This window comes from Amblyomma americanum, chromosome 3, assembly GCF_052857255.1.
Source record: "Amblyomma americanum isolate KBUSLIRL-KWMA chromosome 3, ASM5285725v1, whole genome shotgun sequence".
NCBI classification, from domain to species: Eukaryota; Metazoa; Arthropoda; class Arachnida; order Ixodida; family Ixodidae; genus Amblyomma; species Amblyomma americanum.
The window spans coordinates 205,184,776-205,207,958 of record NC_135499.1 but is presented as its reverse complement, the minus strand read 5'-3'; the positions used below and the strand labels follow the sequence as shown (position 1 = coordinate 205,207,958).

At 43.9% G+C, this 23,183-nt stretch overlaps 1 protein-coding gene across 1 annotated transcript in view; it reads left to right on the top strand.

The window, feature by feature from the left end:
• Positions 1–23,183, top strand: part of LOC144125921 (zwei Ig domain protein zig-8-like) — a 182,616-nt gene that overhangs the window by 136,795 nt on the left and 22,638 nt on the right. Inside the window, exon 2 of the mRNA XM_077659736.1 lies at positions 3,079–3,359. Within this exon, the coding sequence (XP_077515862.1) occupies positions 3,079–3,359 (281 nt within the window). The remainder of the gene's footprint in view (positions 1–3,078; positions 3,360–23,183) is intronic.

Below are 23,183 nucleotides of genomic sequence, written 5' to 3'. Positions count from 1 at the left end.
TTCTTCCTTTGAGTATTTTCAACACGCTCTTTTTTTCGCGCATCTATCGCCATATAATTACATGAAAGGGCATCTCTGTGCATCATTACTGTATTTTTCGTCTCCCTCAGCTATTTTCTCGCTTTTCTTCATTTTCATTCCCCCCCCCCCCCCTTTGCCCCGTTTTACGAAACTGCAAAGATGCGGCAGTTGAATTACATGCATTTGTTGTGTGGACATTATTGAATCCTAGAAGCGTCGCACAGACTGCATGCTTCACACCGGCCAATCAAAGCGGGCCGAGCCCGCATAACTTATCGCGCCTGATAGAGTCTCGGGTTTGCCCGGTGATCCTGTGCTTCTCATTAATGAATGCCAACGGTATATACTGTAGTAAAATGACTAGCTGATCACAAACCGCACGTTCATATGAGTATGCACTTTGAGAGTTCCTCCATTGAATACCTTACCAGAGATATATTGCTCCTCTATTCCTAAACATTGTACAATTCCACACAAGATTGTCAAATCCCCCTCTTCCCCATTGGCGGGTACCAATGGCCCTCGCTACACTTAACAACAGCAGACACCGGTGCAAAAGTGGCGATCATAATATATATCTTAATGAAACTGGAGGGCCTCACAAGTGAAGAATAGGATACTCCCAAGAGTAAGGTCTCCAAAGCACTGGGACCACAAGGAAACTATTCACATGACTTCTCGCCACACTGCTCTGTTGGATTTTTCCCCTTTACAAAACAAGCTATTGCTGAGTACCCGGGCTCGAACCCGACCGTGGAGGCAGCGTTTCAATGGAGGCGAAACGCAAAGGCGCCCATGTGCTGTGCGATTTCAATGCGCGTTAAAGGTCCCCAGGTGGTCGAAATTATTCCGGAACCCTCCACTACGGGACCTCTTTCTTCTTTTCTTCTTTCACTGCCACCTATATTTCTTTCTTTACTGCGCGGTTCGAGTGTCCGCCGAAATGTGAGACAGATACTGCGCCATTTCCTTTCCCAAACAACCAATTTTCTCAGCCCACTGGGACTCTGTCTTGGCTCGACAGCGTTTGTAATGGAGTTCCCGCTTGTCGTACACCGCTAGATGCGAAGTTTGCACGGTTATTAGGTTTTCGAACGCAAAATAGGTTGAACCTATTGAAATTCATCGTTACTTCACAGAAGTGTGCGGAGAGTCGCGCATAGGTGGCAAAACATTCCGCAAGTAGTGTAGGAAGTTCACATCTAGTCGCACTGAATTTAACGACAAAGAAGCGAGAGTCCATCAATATCTGAAGTTACTGCCACGAAGGTTGAAGAAATGATGCGGTGAGATTGGAGAGTCACGTTCGATTACATCTACATTTTGGTTCCTGAGGTTTCTCAAAGCACTATTCATAGCGTTTTGACAGAAAAGTTCGAATATCGGAAGGTTTGCACAAGATGGGTCCAGCGAATGCTCACAGCGGAGCAAGAACGGCAACACGTTGACTCATTCCGCGAATTTCTTCGGCCTATAGAGACGACAAAGACCACTTTTTATATTTCATTGTTATGGATGAGGAAATCTGGCCATTCCACTTCCCACCTGTTACGAAACAGGAATTGCTTGAGTGGCGGCATTCCTCTTCGCCAAAGCCACAAAAATTCAAGCGAGCACAGTTTCCAGCCATGGCTATGATAACTGTGTTTTGGGATCAAAAGGGGTTGTTATTCAAAGAAGGGCAATGTTCAAAGTCAAAGTCAACGATGGGCAATGTTGATCAAGGGAATAAAACTTCTCTGCGATAACGCTCGCTCCAACGTCGCCTCTCTAACTGCCGTTCTCCAGCAAAAGTTTGGATGGGACATCTTCATTCACTCCCGTATAGTCCGTACGTGGCACCTAGGAACAATAACTTTCCAAAATTAAAAGAACTTCTACCTGAAAGTTGCTTCACTACGATGACGATGTAAAAGATAAAGTCAAACGCTTCCTTATTGATCAGAGTCCTCAATTCTTATTTATGAGCCGCTTGATATAGGTCTGGATGAATTTTTCTGCTGTTTGGATCAGCAACAAACTCTGACCAATCCCCTACCTTAGATATGTGCCGCAGCTTCAGAGGCAACAAGAACAACAACAATGACATGATGGCGAGCCAGTATGAAATTGGCAAGCAAATACTGCCCCAGATTCTATAAAAATGCATCGACCTGAATTGAGATTATGTGGAAAATCAGAGGAATGGTCAACCTTTCAAGCGGTTTATCAATTATTAAGAATAAACAAATTTTTCTATTTCGGAAAAATCGCAGACATTTTTGGTATGACCCTATATTGGGGATAGGAAACATAAAAATGTTCCTTAAAAAGGCTCTGAAACACCTTCCGATGAAAGCACATCAACTCGCCTAATCACTGCATTGTGTTGTCATGAAAACCTGAGCCAAGTAATACGCTTCTACACGCAGCAGAGGATTCACAATCAAGCGCGAAAGTTGACGAGCCTTTCCCGGCGACTTTTTCATGCTCGCACCCTCCTTATTCGCTCGCATCTACGTACACATGTTGAGTGGTGGCTACTGGTTAGATTCTTTCAGACGTCAGGCAGCTTCCAAGGACGCGGTCAATTAGCCGAGTAGCTGCGGCGGGTCAGAAAGCTTCGCCCCAGGAGATAGTGCCAGCGGAGGAGCGCCGACGTTGAAAAAAGTGACGAGGGGAGAGGGAAAGCGCGAACACGCTTAAATTCAAATTCTGACCACAGGCAACTCAGCTTCTACAAAGCGCATTAGAAAATTTCTTGCTGCGCAGTATTCATGAAGACGCGTGCTATAACATCCCAGCAATACTGCAACTTTATTAGAGCCCCTTTCAGAGGCCCTTTAAGCAGTAAATGCCCCGAACATAACTAAATATACCAGAAAAGAAAACTAAAACTCGTTTTTTTTTCAGCGATAGTCAAAATATATTTTAGCGATGGTGGTCAATGATTTCCTGCTCATGAGTGCCTTTTGTCGTTCTTTCTAGCCTATTGTTCTTTATCCCACAGAAAGCGATCGGAATACTCATAGAGCTGGTACGCGATGTTCGTCAACCCGGTGCATTTCTGCCTCGCAGATTCATCTCGGCTCCTGACGTCAGCCATGCTGACGCCGGCCGTCCGGCAGACCACAGACGCCCTGGCTGCCACCGAGGGCCAAGGTGACATCACAGCCGAGAGCATCCGGCTGCGCAAGGCGGTGTCGGACGAGAGCGAGGCACGGCTGGGCGAGGAGCTGTGGCCTCCCACGAGTCGCCTCTTCCCATCGTTCGACAACACCACGGCGCGCAACGTCACGTCGCAGCTGGGACAGACTGCCTACCTGCACTGCATCGTCAACAACCTCGGCGACAAAACGGTCGGTGCACGCCCTGTTTGTTTCTGCTGTTGTATGGTGGAACAGGCTTGGTCACTCTTTGTCCTCCGCAGGCAACTGCTGATTCTGCTGTTTGCGCTTACATGCATATATAAGTGAGTAAAAGAGTTCAGGTTCTGTTTAAGAAAAAAATTACTCATTAGAATCCCCATGAGCACTGCAATACTTCTGCAAAGGAAAGCTCTACAGCTATCCCTGTTCGGAGCGAGTTTTTCTTCAACGGCGCAGTTTCTGAAGCCATACGACGGAGATTATATAGCTGCCAATTAGTTATAAGTCCCTTAACTGAAGTCTACTACACATTGGGGGATTCACCAAGCCGCATTAGACTAGTGTTTTGGTGGGAAGCCCAATAGTAGCTACAGATGTGAAATGGAATTCGCGGAACCCTCTCGGTGGTTGGCTAACACTACGAGACTTAAGCAATGGCTGTTATTCTGGCTCCAATTTTTTCTGCCAAAAGCGGGTTGGTATTTCCAATTTTCATGAAACCGGCACTGTGCTGCTGCGGCGGCGCCGCGAACTAGTCCAAGGAGGAACAGTTGACGAGGAGCCCCGTCGTTTGCTCCGTTCCCTGCGTATTTCGCCCGTACATTCGGACGTGGCTGTCCGAGTTTTGTTGAAAAAAAAAATGACGGCCGGTTTAGCATGGTTAAGCCAAATGTGAATTAGATGCGCTAGCGCTTCAGTTCTACCCTCGGTTTCGGTTAGAGTCTCAGTTTTCAAGGTCAAGTAGGCTTGAAAGAAAGATTGGAGAAACCGGACTTAAGTTCCGCCTTAAGGGTATGACGCAATAGAGTTTATGAATTAATCCCCACATATGCGGCGTTGACCATTTTCTACTTTACATTAATAGATCCGTGGCATTCCTCATACCACTCCTGGCGCAGTGGTGCAGCGACTAAGCGATGTTCCACTGTACTGCGTTGGCAGGTACTGCCACCGCTAGGTTATTGTGAGACCCAATTTGCGCTTCCCGAACAACCTCTCGCAACCAGTAATCAATATAACTGCTACCTGCCTCAGTGTGCAGTTTGCTCATAGTCCGGTAGGCAGGTAGTGATGATGTCAGATGGTCACGTGGCCTAAGTGCACCACCTGAAACCTATGGAGAGGTTTCGGACAAGCATAGGCGAAATCTGAGATGGATGGTTAAGGTGCTAGAGCTATAAAATGTATGTTATCAGCGCTGTTACATGAATGTTCGCACGCTAACATTATAGAAGAGCTGCAGTGTCATTGCGTGAGTGTTCTGGCGCCAGATATTCACAGAGGGCGTCGGAACAGGAAATTTACAGTCGTTGGGCTTTTGTTACATGTAGCGCAAAGTGTCCATAATTGTGCTTCAACTTTTGTTATTCTTCCGTTTTGCAAGTGTTTTCTTCGTAGATGTCACTGATTTCAATTTGCTCTAAAATCCGCGCCGACTGTCTAGCCCGCTCAGCTTTCAAGCTGGCCGTTTACAAAAGACAGGCAGCGATTTCTTCATTGCTTCTTGCTTGTTTATTTACAACCTCGCGAAACAAAGACCTCTTGGCCCACGCAAAGTTTCCACTACCGAGAAACAAGTTCGAAGTTATCGCGAAAATTATAAAACTGACGCCATTCCACCTGCGCTAAAGACGGAAGCAGTCTTTCGTAGCGCCGCCATATTGAGTCAATAGAGACGCCCACTCAATGTCGGGAAACTTGCCGATAACAACCACTCGCCATAAATACAATGACTGCCTCAATTTTAGAAAGCAGCTAAGTCTCGGTGCATTTTAACTCGACGCTAGCAAACATTCAACTGGGATTATTGGTATCACACCTTTATCGCTGCCGGAATCGAGGCGCAAGGGAGCACACACGCACGCTCACTGAAAACGTAGTTTCTACATTCCTCTGCTCACTGCTTGTATCTCGCACTGTCACGAAACATTGTTAAGTCACTGAGAGTGCTAAAAATGGGCTGGCTTGCTTTAATGCCGAAATCCGCGCGTTACGTTCGACAAAGCGGAAGTACCGTAGAATACAACGAGCTGTGGAAATTAATGCAGCCGTCTTTTTCACTCAATTTTTAAACAGCACGTGCTTGACTAGCGCTTGAAATTAGGGAACTAGCAATAAGTGGCTTCATTTCTGGCTTATTTAATGTCTATTTATTTTTTTACTATTTATATGGTGTCTAATAAAGAACAATTCTGTCTTAATGCAGCCATAAATAAAGATTTTGTTTATATTTTCTTGTTTTCAATTTTCTCTCACTGAGTAAATCACGGCGTATATTTCTGACTGGGCCAATTTATGCAAAGCACCGAAGACGTGGAACAGAGAAAACGGACACGTGCGGTAGAGAAAGTGCCGTAGCCCACGGCATGCATGAATGATTTAGCGCAATCTTCATAGCACGCACGCAATACACAACAGCCATCAAAAAAGCGAACAGCCACGCTCTACGTGAAGCGAACATTCCATCGATTACTACCGCTTTAAAAGGACACGACCCTGTTACTTACAAATTGAAGGATAGAAAGAATAATGCGCGTGCTCTGCGTGACAGCGCGGATATTAGGCGCTTCCCACTACGTTTGAAAATAAAGCGTGATCTCATTACGCATGCATACAAAATGACCTGACATCCGTCTCTCTCTCCCGTCGTGTCCTTTCGAAGCACTGATACCGAACGAGAAATAAAAAAATAAAACGAGGGAATCAGGCGCAGAAAAAAATTATTCAAGAGATCTATTTATATTCTTCAGTTTTTTTTTTCTCGCGACTGTGGTTTTCTCGTGTTTGCTTTTCTGCGTTTTTTGACAGCTCAGCGTATGGAATGCATCGATCAGCTGCAAAGGGCGACGTCCTCATCGATCACCTCTGCATTCGAGGCACGTGCGCCTCACAACACGGGGGCTGGGGCGCGAGTCACTTACAAGCTCATTTAATCTTGAAACTTCCTTTTCCGAATAGCATGAAAGGCCGCGACTAAAAAAGGCAAATCAGAATAGGGAATTAAAATCTCATTCTCTCTTTCACGTCCTTGCTCTGGTGCTTAAGAACGACAGAAGAAGAAAAAAGAAGGCACTCTCGAAAGTAAAAAGATGTTATTGAGCTGATTTCTGCGACCCTCACGAGCTCTCACGAAATAAAGGCGCGGCATGATCAACCTTAAAACGTGCGACACTAATGGAGCGATCGGTCGAGTCCGGCTTAATATGTAGGTGGTACTGATAAAAAGTACAAGGACTGAGCAAACTGAGAGGTTGGGAATAGGGGTGCTGCACATTTAAGATGCAGTTAAAAACTTAAGGAAACGTACGAGCCTTGTGAGTTTTTGTGTCAAGAAATACTTACGTGAGATTTAAGACATTCGGCTCGCCAGTCATGTATCACCATTTTTCTGTAGAAAGAATGTTGATGTCTCGCAACTGTTTTATTCATTTCCCAAGCGGTAGTTATGCGTCTGGTTCCTTGTCATGGAGCACTTTGGTTTCATTCTTCGTACCTTTTATTTCAAATTATTTTATCGATGCGTACTTAAAACTGCAACTCCATCATGCAGCTGGTAATGCATCGCCTCTGGTTAAACCCTTCTTGCTCCCGTGTATTGTCATCGAGCTTCATATCTTTCTCTCAGCTAATTAAACGCAACAGCCGTTTCTCAATAAGGTATCCAGCAACACTGTTTAAGATATCGCTTTGTTTACAGGGATATGACGGCACTCACATCGAGCACGTTGCTGACGTGAGGGGCGAGTTTTAGCGCCGCACTTTTTCAGTGCACTAGGTTCAACCGCTCAGCCGGTGCTAGTGCGCATGCGCAAAACACTACGTTATGAGTGGGTGAGCGGAGCGGCTTCCCCTCTCTGCTGCGCGCGGACTTAGCAGAGCGCTTCTCCGTGCAGAAATGCATCCAGATTTCCGGCTGTACCAAGATGGCTGCTTCCGACATGACAATCATGTTAGCGCGTTTTTGGATCTCACAGCCTTAGGGGCTATGTCCGCTGACTCTATGCCCTGAAAACGCTTCAGGATCATTTAGTTGAGGCAGTTTTTTTCTAGCATCCACTCATGTTGCGCGGGTACTGAAAAGTGTCATTGTGAACAAGCACGGTATGAAAATGCGGAAACCCCCCGGGTAACTTCCTCATTGGCTGCACCAGCTTAAAGGGAGGAGGTACGCTGATGTCATGTTATGCGGCTTGTGCCCTTGCGCGCTTGCAAAATTACATTTTCATCCACAAGAACATTCCTTACGCGCACTCTGGGCTGCGCCCTGCTACCTGCGCCTACGACACACCAACAAAGAACCCTCACTAAGAATTAAACAAACTAGACGCCCACTAGTGTCGAAATATCTTTTAATTAGGTTCTTTTTTCTTAGTTTTATTTGGCTTGTGGTTAGCACTGGTTTTCCTGAATATGTACTTGCAAGCTCCTGTCCTTCCATCTAGACCCGTAAGTTAGTTTCGTCGCCCGTTCTGATGGTTTCCGAGGTATTTGTTCTACGAATGGAGCTCAACTAGAGAGAGCGTTATTGTAGTCAAATGCGTTGCATCCACCGTTCTTAATCTGGCACCGCAGTTAACCTAACATGAACTGCTTTAGAGAGTGCTCTCAAAGCAAATTCATACCGCTGAGAACTCGGCCACTACAGTAAAGCCATCGCATCGTAAAGCCCCGCTAAGACGCTTCATGCCAACTCCGTAGACACCAGCCACAGAGTACTCAAACACGAACCCACTTGGCGAGGTCCTGCGTGGAAGGGGGCTCGTCAATTTGTTGCTATCGGCGCCGAGGGAGTCACTGCTCCGCTCCCGCAGACCCTCGGTGCAGAGGCGCGATATTAAGACTGCGAGGAGTGGACAGGGGCTGATCGAGTAGCAAGAGGAGGGAAAGGGGGAAGAAGGGGGGGGGGGGGGGGTTACTGAGCAAAGGCTGAGAAGGCGACGAACGCGACAACTACGCCGAGAGCAAACGTTGTGGTCAGCTCTGGGGAGGAATTACTGCGCTCCCACCAGCGTCGGCGTCGTCGGCGGCGGCTTACGCAAACAAAGTTACGTGTCCCCGAGAGTCGCTTTCGGGATTAGGCGCGGCCCTGCGGGAAGCGCCTGTGAGGCCGAGATTGGCGCACGCGCGCGCCTGCCACTGAGTGTGATCTGCGGTGCGCTGGGATTAGCCGCAAATTGGATCCGCGGCCCACGCGTGCCGGCACACGGGAAAACGCGGTGTCGCCGCGCGCACGGCCGCCGGCATGCGGGCGCGCGACCTGGCCGCGCCGTCGGTGACGACCCTGAGACGCCATTCTTCGAGGCTCGTATCGAACTGGATTGGCGCCGAGGTCGAGGCCGCCGTCGGCGAGAGGCGGCACGCGTCGCGTGTTTGACGGGAAAACAGCCCGTGCTTTGGACAGATGAAGTTCGGCCCACCGGAAAACAAGGCCACACTAGCCGCCACCTTCGTGTCGGCACGCCTTATTCTATATTTTTCGTTAGGCGGCATCAAAGGATTAACAGAGTAACGGACTCGTAAGAGCAATTAGAGCTATACACGAGGTATTGCGCTGGTGAGTTCTGGTTAGTAAAAGCAAGTCATGAAGCAATACTTACAAGCAGGTCGCCCTGAGATACCTTATTATAGTTTGATTTTCATTCACATAAGCCACTGCAGCCTAGTCTGTGTAATCACAACAAATGCAAACATAAACAAAATTTGCGTCCTTCCAAAGAACATTATGCGCTATATAGGAAACATGGATGACGGCTTGACGACACGGATAGTTTTCTTAACAGCCATATTACCAGATTTCACCACCTTCATGAGTATCCCATTTTTTAGTAATTTCCGTTAACTTCAAAGGAGTTTCAGTTTTTTTATTTTTGACGTCTTTTTGGACTCATATACTCGCTGTCACTTCATGAACATGCTGTTGCTAACCTCAGTATTTACCTTTGATTCATTCACCGTTTTCGCTGCAATTACAAGTTGCCGTCCTTCAAGCAAAATATTTCTGTCAATCTGAATAGATACACAAGTATATGTAATCTTTCCCGCTATATAGTAAATGATTATTTCATTCAAATGTAACTCCTTTTAATCTGTACTTATAATTTTACTTTCGTCTCGTATTGCACCTGTGCATTTATTTTTTGCTTCTGGTTAAACGCCCATGTATGTAAACGTGTTCTCATATACAGGCTTTGTATTTATATATTGATAATAATAATAATAATAGTAAAAAAATTTGTCACCGTCAATAGCAATACAGGCGAGACAGGCCGATCTAAGCCTTTAGATGGCTTGTAGGACCATGCCTAAAAAAACATAGTGACTGAAAAGCATGAATCACGCGTATAGAGACAAAAACAAAATAACAATGAAAATGAAAAAGAGCACACTACAAATTAGCAAGTCCATTCAAAAGAAAACTGGAAAGAGCATAAAGGCGCAAATTGTCACAAGGTGAAACAGATTGCACTAATCCTAAAACTAACTTTACTATTAATTCTTCAATAATTCTCTCAGATTGCCTCCAGAATTAGCCATAAACTCTAAAATTTTTCACGCTTAGCAAGTGACGATGATTTTTTGCAGACTTGTTCTAAGCGTGGTGTGTTTTCACGCTTAGTAAGCGTGGGTGTCGATTGAGAAATCACGCTTCCGAAGCATGACTCACAAGAGGAGTAACGTTAGCCAAGCTTGAGTGGAGAGTGTTTTAGGCGTGGTGCGCTTTCAGCGCTCACGCTTGCCATGCGTGATTGATGATCTCCCGAACGCTAAACGCGAAATAAAGGTTTTTCACTTACTCGATGCGGCATTCTCCTGCTGCGTAGGCCGTCAAAAAACATTTAAAAGGAACCTGAAACGAGGACATTCTTATTGTCCCGCATTTATGGGCTTGGCGGCTGCGTGTAAAATACTGATGATTACCATTAAATTGCTTATTACTAGAGTTAACTTGCAATATTAATCTCGCGGATATATGCAAACAAGAACACTGCGCTGGGAGAACGTAACAAAAGATAGCTAGCTTTTTAGAAACTCAGAATTTCATTTATAGTACAAGATGAAAGCAAAAAAATAAGACATTCCTACTTTAATTCGTTGGCTACTCTCACCATTTTGTACTTAACGGCACATATCGCGCGCTTACGCACTGCTTAAGACTAGCAATTTGGCATTGTGTGTTACGTTGCCTGAAACGACTATGCCTTCACAACAACGTTTTTCTTCTGTATATACTGCGCGTTATTACAAGCGAGTTTTAAAACATTTAAAAAGTGGCCTATCTACGCTTATTCAGTGTCGCCGCCTTTACAACATTAGCATGAGCCTGAATGTTCTAAGAAAATGTGAACATTTTGTTTTTGCTGAAACTCTAGTTTCATGACATCTTCCTACATATTGACTGCGTAGCTAATGGAAGAATTACAAGAGAAGGTCACCTCATTTCAACACCGCTTAGGAGCTGCATTATGAAAATAGCCATTCCATAAAGTTGGTGGGTTTTATGTCATGCCAGAAAATAAGCTTAGGAAGCGCGAATTTTTTTGTATTCTGATGAACCCAAGCTTCGTTGAAGGCAGAGAAAGAGAAATTTTCATAAAGTGTGCGCAAGTGCGCCTAGCCAGTCCTACAACTAACCCGTTGATGTGCATTCTTACGGCGTCATCGCCTATACGTTTATAGAGAAAATTAAGTAAGGAATGTGGTTAGGATTTACATGTAGAAGCAAAGCTGAGGACTACTCTACGAACGCTATTAAAACGAATTTTAAATATGAGTGGAACTTTTTATTGATCATAAGTTACAAAAATGCTTCACTAGAAGAACAATTTGAGAAAAAACACATGAAGTAAAAAATAGGCTCAAGATGCATCCCTGATGCCGTTTTAAAGGATCGCATGAAAACTGCTATGTAAAGTCAAGCCGGAATGAAACGCGAGTACGCATATACCGTACTTTTCCACTTTGCAGGTACATATTAATTTATAACTATTTTATGAATATATACTTCAGTAGACCTTTTCCTTTTAAACATGACCATGAACTTCTCTCAAAGTGGAGCTTCGAAAAGAAAAATCCCGTAGCCTTTCTTGAGCACGTGTAACTTCGACTATAACGCCATGTCCTACCACAGCTTGAATAAAATCACCGTATACGTAATGCCCTTTACTTAATATACGCAAGGTCTTCTCTGAGATGTGTCGGGTTACAAATTGATGATTGCACGGGCTGTCTGCAGCATACCAGCAGCTTCATTTCAGCAAGAGCAGCAGCCACGAAATGCATGGGCCAACGATGCCTGCGGGTGAAACCTGGCAAAGATAAAATTAACAAAATAAAGTGGTGCCTGATATAGTGAACCGTTGACAAATCTCACTTACTGAAGTAACTACAAATTTATAAACACCATTTCACTGGCGCTGCCTCACATTGCAACTGCGGCGTTAAATCTTCATTACACGCGGCTCAAAAATAAGAGTGTCGGCAGAATGAACAACTTTTGCATTGCGCATGAAACTTCGGTTGTGATAAACGATTTCACTCACCGTTGAGATTGGGGCAGTTAATGCGAGCCTTGGCCGCTGGTATGTGTCGATCGAGGCCAGTGTACGACTTCCAGTTTCGCCGCTGCTTCGTTTCATGGCTCATCACACAGCTGTCCCTTGCTGAATCCCTTCTTGGTCCCGAGCGCGTTAGCTTGTGCATAATGAGTTCCACTTGACAGGACAGTTTGAATAACTTTAGTCGTCATCTGTGAAGAGAGCACTTAGCTCTGTTAAAAAGAAATACCATTGAAAAAGCTGGCGAAATGCAGACGTATAGAAACTTACTATCAACAGTCAGAAAATGGCCACCGACGCGAACCACAACGCGGCCGCGAAACTTTGGCGCCATAAACGAGCGCAAGACGCCGAGACAGGTGAAAGCGGATGGCGAACTCACAGCAAAGGCAGCGAGAGCAACTCTCCTTTCTTCGTGTCATCTCTCGCGGTCGACCACACGGCCCGAGTCAAATGACAGCCAAGAACTTGACCTGACCCTAAGGCGAAGTTCGGAGGGAAATAAGAAGATATCTTGCACTTTACCCTGAAAACGTCGTTGCTCGGAAAATATTGCGAAAACATATATTGAGTGAAGACATTAAAAATAATTTGCTTACCTAGATGTTGAAAAATGGCCGATGAGCGCCCACAGTTTGCGGAGAGCGGCGCATTGTTGCAAGTGAACTCTGGGCAGTCGTACTCGGTGTTCGTGCACCTACTGCGCGGCACACCAAGTAAGTCAACCAGTGTCAACGTACTCATAACATTGTAGCTTTTCCGCCAATCTTCACCATCAGAAACGAGCACGCCACACAGCACACGATTGAAACGCAGACAGACACGACGCACAAAAGAGAATGTTATGTGCCGGTGGCTCCAACGGCTCTGGCGGTCAAACCACGTTTTCCCGCCAAAATCTCTGAAGCGAGCGCCACCTTTCAATGCCTCCGCATGAAAAACATAATAAATGAAAGATGAAAGGGAGCCACAGCAGGAAATCAGAAGCGAGCAACGGCCGCGTCGCCTGCCTTCGTTGGGAATATGTATCAGGATATATATATATATATATATATATATATATATATATATATATATATATATATATATATATATATATATATATATATATATATATATATATATATATATATATATATATATATATATATATATATATATATATATATATCATCATCATCATCAGCCTTACTACACCCACTGCAGGGCAAAAACCTCTCCCATGTCTCTCCAATTAACCCTATCCTTTGCCAGCTGCATCCACCCTTTGCCTGCAAACTTCTTAATCTCATCCGCCCATCTAACCTTCTGCCGCCCCCTGCTACGCTTACTTTCTCTTGGAACCCACTGCGTTACCCTTAAAGACCAGCGGTTATCTTGCCTTCGCATCACATGCCCTGCCCAAGCCCATTTCTTTCTCTTGATTTCGACTAGGATGTCATTAACCCGTGTTTGTTCCCTCACCCACTCTGCCCGCTTCCGATCTCTTAACGTTACACCTATCATTTTTCTTTCCATGGCTCGCTGCGTTGTCCTTAACTTAAGCTGAACTCTTTTCGTTAGCCTCCACGCTTCTGCCCCGTAGGTGAGTACCGGTAAGATTATGCTGTTGTACACTTTCCTCTTGATGGAAATTGGTATATATATATATATATATATATATATATATATATATATATATATATATATATATATATATATATATATATATATATATATATATATATATATATATATATATATATATTGTGACGAAGAAGACGAACTGTGCAGTGGCGCGGGCAGGAGCGCTCGCGCTAGGCTACCGGCCATTAAATCATCTCATTGCCATCGATCGTCGTGTCTCTCTCTTTGGCTGGCCGCCACGTAACAATATATATATATATATATATATATGTAATAGTTCTTATTCACAAATCTACAAATACAATTACAGAAACCAGGTTCGCCTAAGCATCATTGTGGCTCTTCACGCGAAGCCTGCCAGTCAACAGTAAGACTCGGCCGCAAAACTGACTTTTTTTTTTTGGGGGGGGGGGGGGGGAGAGAAAAGAAAGAAGGCACTAAAGAAACCAATCAGATTGCAAGTAACACAATACCAAGCAGAAAACTGGTAAAACCGAAAAGTTTTACAATGACACAGATATTGAAATACACAATATACTTATACTAAGTGCAATTTTTTAAGTTTAACGCGAATATCATGTAAACACTCACAGGAATTAGTTTCAGAGGGAAGAGCGTTAAATATATTTGGAACATAGTAACCTCGAGTACATTTACCAAATCTGGTCTATGTGTGAGGAACTGAAAATGCAGGCATTGACGTAAAGGCCCGGAAAGTACAATGGAGCTTTAAATGTGTCCCTCCAGTAATGTTTGAGTACCACGGTATGAGCAAAAAGGGATCAAAAATTGGGCATCCTTAGCAGCTGAAAAAGGTTCACATTTTGAGGAGTACACAGATTGTAAGTAACACTTATTAATATACATTTTAACAATCTAGTTACATGTTGATGCCAGATACCGAAACAATGAACAAAAGTTGTGATTCCATACCTGAGTACACTGTAGGCTAAGCAATGAACCAATAATTTCCTTACCGAAATAGGTAAAAACATCTTAATACGGTACAGCAAACAGACGACTTTAGGAAGTTTTGCACATACGTAGGATAAGTCAGCAGAAAAAAATAAGACTGGAATCAAAGCAAATCCCCAAATACTTTGCAGAATCCGAAAACTGTACTGGATGGCAGGAGCAGTTCATACATCGGGATGAGTGTAGATAAAGGGGATAAGAAAGTAAGACACTCTTGAGTGGGCTGCGGAAGCAAAATTACCTTGGTTTAGAATGATTAATATCTATTGAATTCATGTCAAATCAGTTCATTATTTTTCTGACGTCAGTCTGAGGCATTGAAGATGCGTTGGAAGAATTCACGTGAGTAGTTACAAGTGCAGTGTCATCTGCATATTGAAATAGTTTGCCAGTAGGTACCACAGTACACATGTCCTTAACATATACATTAAAAAGTAAGGGAGACAATATGGAACATTGTGGTACACCAGCCTTGAGAAAAACACAAGAGCTGCAGATACTTGAAATGCAAACAAGCTGGTAACGATATGTAAGGAAGTTTTGCAAAAACCGAAAAAAAAAGGACCACGAAAACCTATATTGCAGAGCTTGTCTAATAATATGGCATGGCATACCACGTCAAACGCTTTTGCGACATCCAAAAAAAGTGCGCATGATACAAGATTTCTTTCTAGTGAAGAAAACAAGTGGTCACTCATTTCGATAAAACCGTACTGACAATCGCAACACCCCCCCCCCCCCCCCCCGATTTAAAAATCAAGGGGTTCATTACTAAGAATACGTGTTTTTTTAAATTTTCGCTAAACTAGGCAGGATGGAAATGAGGCGGTAATTATGCACACACTTGACATCGCCACCTTTAAAAATGGGCCACACAACGGCTGTTTTTAATCAAAGCGTGCAGGAATGCTTCCGCTTACAATTATCTCATTTAGGATTTCTAACAGGACTTCCTTAAAAATGCCGAAATTCCTGTAAAAATCAAACATGCGGATTTTATCGATTCCTCGTGATTGACGCCTGCCGAAGCTGCCTAATAAAGAGTGAAGTTCTTCTTCCGTGATAGAGGGAAAGAAAGCGAATTCAATTACCGGATTATTTGTGTTAGCGGTGTAACACGAATGCTTGGACGCCCGAGAAGACGTAGCGAAAAACTGATTAAAGATGTTAACGACTGTTGATAAATCTGAATCAAAATTGTTCTGAACATCATTAGTCGAGTTTGAAGGTAAACCTCTCACTTCGCTTATAAGAGACCATATTTTCTTGGCATTATGACGAGATTGATGCAAGCGATTTCTATTGTACGAACGCTTGGCCGCACGAATTAGGGCACTTACTTTATTTCGAGAAGTTCTAAATTCAGCACGCAGAGCACTGTCACAGGGCGTACGTCTGCAGCGTTGCCATAGTAGTCTTTTTTCTTTGATAGCGGACGAAATTACACTTTTTATCCAGGGTTGATTCGAGCGGCGTTGGCAGACAAACTTTCATTTCAGTAGATTTGTAACTATATTCTATTGAGCATGAAAATTTATACTTGGGGCAGGTAATGGCTGCTGATCCGGATCATTAGAGGGAAGTAACTAGAAGAATGAGAATGAATTAGTGTGCATGTGGCAGGTTCTCACATGTCAAGAATAGCAGCTTGCCAATATCCCTCAAGATAAAAATCTACAACAGCTGTATCTTACCGGTACTTACCTATGAGGCACACACGTGGAGGCTAACGAAAAGGGTTCAGCTTAAGTTAAGGACAACGCAGCGAGCTATGGAAAGAAAAATGATAGGTGTAACGTTAAGATACCGGAAGCGGGCAGTGTGGGTGAGGGAACAAACACGGGTTAATGACATCCTAGTCGAAATGAAGAGGAAAAATGGGCTTGGGCGGGGAATGTAATGCGATAGAAAGATAGCCGCTGGATAACGGAGTGGGTTCCAAGAGAAGGCAAGCGCAGCAGGAGGCGGCTGAAGGTTAGGTGGCCGGATGAGATTCAAGAGTTTGCGGGATACGGTTTCCGCAGTTCGCAAAGGACAGGGTTAATTGCAGAGACATGGGAGAGGCCTATGCCCTGCAGTGAGCGTATTCAGACTGGTGATGATGATGACTGCCATCACTCGCAGAAGCCCAAGCTTGCTTTAAAGACAAGTAAAACTTTAAAACTAATAAACGCTAACTATGCCTGGCATTCTCAGCGGTGGTGTGTAAAAATATATGAAATAAAATTTCCGCTATACGTCGCAGGCGCTGGACAATATATCTCCTCATATCAAATTTAGCATAGTGTCAGATTTTCACGACGGATCAAGGTTATGAATGTGCGGGCAGACTAGCACACCAAGCGCCACTTCGAGGATGCAATAGGAGAAGAGGGAATCTTCTGCACCGGAAATCTGACTGAATAACTTGATTCAGTCGATCAATAAAAAGCAAGATTAAACTAAGTTTTTAAGGGATAATTTTCTGAACGCAGGCATTATGCGCCTCAGAACCGATATCAGAGATTCAGCTGATAACAAATAGCATGAATAAAGAGTAAATTACATAGCGCTGGTTAAGTGAGCGGTTTCACGGCAGGTACAGTGCTGTGCTGGGAAGCATCACTGCATTGCAGCAGAATTACATCGGAAGAGTTTTCAGCATGTGATGAACTCAGCAGCAATTCGGCAGGGAGAAGCTTGTTCGGATCTCGCTAACAGAGCTCTCGGCCGCTTACGCAAGGTCGCTCACGGAAGAGAAACAGACATACTGGACCTCAAAAGCCGATCGCCGAGAGGCGTGCCTAAGGTAATTATCAAAATTGCGTTATAATCCCTTGAAACGAGACAGGCCGGCTTAATCGTGTAGCCCCTCGGGCGTCTAAACAAAGCACCTTCCATTTGTCATTGCGAAACACGGAGAGAGGTTTTCGAAAGCTTGAATCGATGCAGGCTCGTATGTTGTGTGTGGACATCGCTGGGACGTTGCAGAAGGCAACAGGCCATTGTGCAGCTGCTGAGATTAAGCGTCGGGGGAAAATGATGAATATGTTCGTGCATAACGTTAATTCCCACTGCTTGGCACAGTTCCGGGCAGTCTTAATTTCGAGAATGCTCAGAGAACGCCGCTTGCTTCCTGCTGAAAGACGCTGGTTTCATCCTATCATGGACAAAGAATTTTCTCCCTCTCTTTCCCCGTCTCTCCCATAAGCTCCCTCGCGCTTTACCGCCCTTTCTTTCTTTTTTTACGATCAGCAAAGGTAAGCTTATGACACGCTACTAGAGGCGTAGGGCTTGGTTTTTTTCTTTTTTTTTACTGCGTAGTGGCCCCTAACCACGACAGCCCTTAAAAGGCGCTTAAGTGTGATAACAGACATGAGTATTTCCGGTTTTCGTACAGTAATAATTCTAACGCTGGAACGCAGCTCCTTTTTCGCACTTCTACTGCGAGTTCAGTACCATTCTCTTTTTCCGATTCGTGCGGAACAGCACAAGCCACACTCTCACACAATTCGTGCGTGAAAGAAAGAAAAAGTGCGAATCAAAATACTATTGCAACTGCACCTCATTGGATCAGTTTAGAGGTGGAGAATGTTGTAAGCTCCAGGAAGATCTAGCCTTGAGGCATAATGTTGGGCGGTGCTGCACTGTCACAATACTTAAATAAATAATAAATGTTGACAATTTGTGGCGCAGTTCTCTCAACTAGCAGTCCTCTATGAGCGTTCGCATTAGTACCCACGGGTCTTTTGCTTCCGCCGTCACCATTTGTGGTCCAATTCCGTCTCATGAAGGCATTTTAAAAGAAGCCGGCAAGCTTTCGTCCAAATTTTCTGGTTTTCTTGTGGACAAACGGTGTCTTTCAGAGGAAAACGGCACACCTGTTCCTCGTCAGGGAAGCGAGCAATGCACGGCTCTTGACGTTGTATTTTACGCAGCACATTGGATAGCATGTAAGTCGCCACAAACAACCTATGAAGAACACGGCAGTGGGGATGACTGTCCGGTGTCGCATATGCACGCTAGAGTGTGAGCAGAATCCATGCGAATGCGGCATGTTAGTGCGGCTTGTGCATTGTTTAGCTCCTTGGTCACACGGGTTTGGTTGGGCGTAGAGCATAATGATCTGAACTAGCTTGACACTTTTCTTCGGGGTATAGCTTTGCATTGCAAGAAAAGTTTTTATTTATCTCAAAGGACAGCAGTTCACTGACTAGGCTGTCAGGAAATTCTTGCAAGAGCACCAAGAACTCTCACCGTGTAAAAACTTGGAAAGCAAAGTCCTCACGAAAGAGAGAGACAGAAAACGAAAAGACACACCGGAGACAATGGTGCGTACTTTTAATTGCGTTAGCACATAACACTGCAGCGGCAACGCATCCATCGACATATTTTCAGCTTTCACTATCCAGCGCTTTTAGATACGGAAGTGTTTTTTTTTTGTTTCTCATTCATTGCGTTTCCGAAGGACCTGCGATTCAGTCCTGTACATTTATTACGGCTAGCGCACAGCAGTGTAGTTTTTTGATTCAGCCTCACAGTATACGAAAGCTAGCCCGCGCCAAGAAAGATGCTCTATGCCCACGCGCATGCTTGGTGGAATAAATCGCATTAATTAAATAGGGGACAGCTTATGTGAGTCATGTTGCCTTGAAATGTGAAAATCGCTCTTTCGGTCTGCTCGTTACCCCGGCTCTTAACGGGGTAAATCCCAAATCTTGAATCGAAAATAAAAGTGGCTCACACCACATCAGGTGAAAGTGATGGAAGCTTCAATGCCGTCGGCCACTACGCGGAGGAATTCTCAATGATAGTGAAGTGTTTGCTGGACCTCACTGTTGATGTGTATAGCTCGCAGCTGAGTCATATCGTATGTAGCCACACCTGTTGTAGCCGTGAAGAACGATGGGTTACGCTGATGTCACATTTATTCATGTGCGGCAGCGTTAGGGCTGGTAGGCAATGGCAGACTGAGCTCAAATGAACAAAAAAAGATATATGCTGGTGTGGGGACGATGCCACCCTTTGGATGAAGGATTATTATTTGGCCCTGCAAGCGAGAAATGCAGGTTCTGCATCGGCCGAGCGGAGCTTGCGTGGAGCTTTAGCCATCAGTGACGTTCATACATAGTGGTTTTTGAAGTAAGCGCCAATAAACCTTAGAGCTGAGATGCAGCAAGGCGCATCGGCTAAGAAACGCTATAGTAAACTTGTGAGTGTAAAAAAAAAAAGAGACTATGAAATGATATCTTCTAATGTTAAGGAAAGCGCACAGGTGATCGGTATTCAATCACTGGTCACCGCACCGCATAAACGTTTAAGCTAGCTTCATTAACATCAAAGACATCGATGATGGCACCATTAATGAACGGGCTTGTCCAGATAGGCCATTCATTTTATCGGAGTACGGCCAGCTTAGAACACGCGGTGAGGCGCAGCCATAACCGGTTGCGCGCAGCAAATTTTAAAATAAAATAAAATGTGCACATAGCGCTTTTAAATTTGACGGTAATGCCCACAAAACTTACCTTCGCAAATTTCTTGCATTAGAACATGGCCATCGAAATAATTTTTCTCTCTTTAACGCACCACATCTCTTTAACCGGTTACGCAAGTATCACAGCAATAAAGGCACTCATCTGACGGGCGTACATTTTTTTTTACAGCATAAGCCCCTTCGTTCGATTCTGTTCTTTTGTCATTGATGTAGACAAAGCATTCAGTTGCATGTGTTTGTACATGACAGGATGGGTCTGGCGGTACTTGAAGCCCGACACGCCAGACACACACTGAACCGCAGCGCTCCGCGAATATTTACAAAACGTACTTTAATAGCCCTTAAACCCCGGCAAAGCCGCCATCGGCGTTTTGCAATGATAAACGGACGACAGTTTATTTCAGCGGTTGCGTCGCTAATCGATTAGGCATTCTCTTTTCTAGGGGATTCCTAGGAAATTTTTGATGGCAAGTCTCCGCACACAGACCGCTGAACGCCTCCTCAGGCTTGGTAGGTACGCACATCTTTCAAGCACTTGCTCCGGGATTCAGATGTAATATTATTGAAATGGCAGAGAACATTCATCTTACAATACGGCTTATGAACTGATTGACGTCGGTGCTTCGAGTCTACAAGTTGACAAAAGCAGTTTAATGTCGAATCCGAAGATCAGAAATCTTCAAACGCAGTAGCCGCAAAGAGAAGAGCACTATAAGATACCTAAGAGAAAAAAAAAAGGAATATAATTTACGCTTAGAATGCAACAGCTTAACACTCACTGTTCCGTAAAACTGCACAAGCAAATGCAGTTTCTTGTTTCTCCTGCCAAACTACAAAATATTAGTTGTTGGCGCCAGGATTTCTAAATTGTTAGTCTTTGTTTCTTTCTCGGAGATTGGAAACGTTTTGAATAATACATTCTAGTACTGCGGAGAGTGCTTTAATAATTCTTTTTATTGACCTCAAACAACTCTGCGACGCCAACTAATTCCTGCCAGCACCTACGACTAATAACGAGCAGCTATCAGTGAAAAATAAAAAAAAAAGTAGCTCAAGACTCGACTTACGGGTCATTGAACGTCTTTCGACATATTTTGTGGCTCCCGGGCAAAACTGCTTTGGCAACAAACTTCGGCTGCATGAGACGCAGCGATGCATTATCCTTGAAAGAGAACAAAAGAATGATCGTAACGACATTGGACCCTTTCACAATACGCAGGCCCCGGCCCAATTCACAATGCATTGACCTCGTTGATACAGCTCAGAGGGCCTCCATAAAACCTGTGTTGGGCAACCATTCGTTTCACAAACTTCCTAATCTTTACGGTGAATATTTTAAGACCATACACAAAGCCACCTAAAATTCATAATTTTGATGCCTATACCTCTTCCTCTGCGCTCCACATATCCACATTTCATTATTGCTTTTGACACCGAAAGTTTCAGCCATCTCGCGTATAGCCTTACTATTCGTTAGAGCTTCCATCGAATCGCGAGGGGTGAAAATATTGAGCAAGTAGACCGCCCACCATTTGAGGATGCCATAAAACGTACACAGTTTTTGCATATTAGCGCAAAAGCGACCCCCCACCCCTCTATGAGGTTGTGGTTAATTGGTTTTCTTTGTCTTCCTAATTGCTTAACTTGCACATTTTTTAATTTCAAGTTTTAGATAAAGGCCCTTGTTCATGAGTGAATACAAAGAGAACGTAATGAAGCGAGTAATTTTACCGTCCGTAAAACATGCAAAAGCTCTATATTTTTTTTAGGCTGCAGTGAACTTAAAACTGCAGCGCCCTCGAAGCGCGTAATCGAATATTTTTTTCATCAACCAGAGGCTGGGCCATTAAACATTCTAAATCGCCGTTCAAATAGTTTTCTTTTTTTTCTGCTCGCAGAGAACATTCTCCGCATTTCTTTTAAATATCCTTTTTTCTCACCGTCCCGCAGCGGCATTTTATCTTCATTGCGCTTTCAAGTGGCGCACGCAAATTATTGTAGCAAACTTTTTCAGATAAAACACTCAATTTTGAGTTACTGCAACGTAGGCCCGCTTTTCGCGAAAACTGTTTCCTCAGAAGCGTTTCCTCAGACCAGGCGGGTGCGTGTGTCTGCGCCCATAACTGGGAGTGCATGTGTGCCTTGAAATATGAGGCTGTTAAACAACGGGGAGGGTATACTTGCGGTAATTTTATTTGCCATGGATTCTTTGTTACTCATTATTTATCGACACTAGTTGGTACATTTATTTATCGCATGTTTATCATACGTATATTCAGCGCCTAATAAGGCATGGGTATCAAGAACCGCTCGTGTGTGCTTATTGTTCGCTGAAATACACTCTTCGCGTGTGATTACCGGTGTAACACTTTCTCGTCGAACAATGTTCTACAACATCATTTCTTCTCTTGCTTGCCGTGGTACTTATCGAAGCGCTCCTTGCTCCCCAAATTTGTTATTTGCAACTAAGAATAATTCAGGAGGTTTACCGCAAGCTTTCTGTTATTTCTAGCGGTTCTTAATTTTTACCCTCCGGAAAGTTTGATGTTTGTTTTACGTAGCCTTTTCTTGTTTTTATACCTCCATTCAAGCAGTTCTAGGCTACTGAAAAAAACAGTTTGTATTTTTTCGATGACAAAATTGCAGACATTTGTTCACTTTCGTAAGTTATGCTGCATGTGTGCCAAGATTTACGTATCAAATAATCAGTGAAGTTCATTACTCAGTTGCATAAGAGACTGTGATAATAAGTAATAAACCAAATTGATTGATGAATTAATTATTTGATTGATTGAATGATTTATTGATTGATTGATTGATTGATTGATTGATTGATTGATTGATTGATTGATTGATTGATTGATTGAAGTGATTAGCTTGCCACCATTTTAATTGCTCAGAAAGTTCGGTGTACAAAACGAAGCCTTCCGAATGCGTAGAAATGCAGAGATTCAGGACAAGGACCCTTCGAAGTAGAAGAGTATGTCGGTTAAAATAAGGAGCATGCTTACGTGTGGGTATACAAACATGTCTTACGAATTCGAATATTGCACACTATCCTGGTTAGATATCGGACTTACTGCTAAACTATTTGACATGTTCTGTTGCTACAGAAGCAATGATCGCCAAGCTATCAACTTTAAGATCAGGTTCCACAGACTATTTTGAATATACGATACTTTG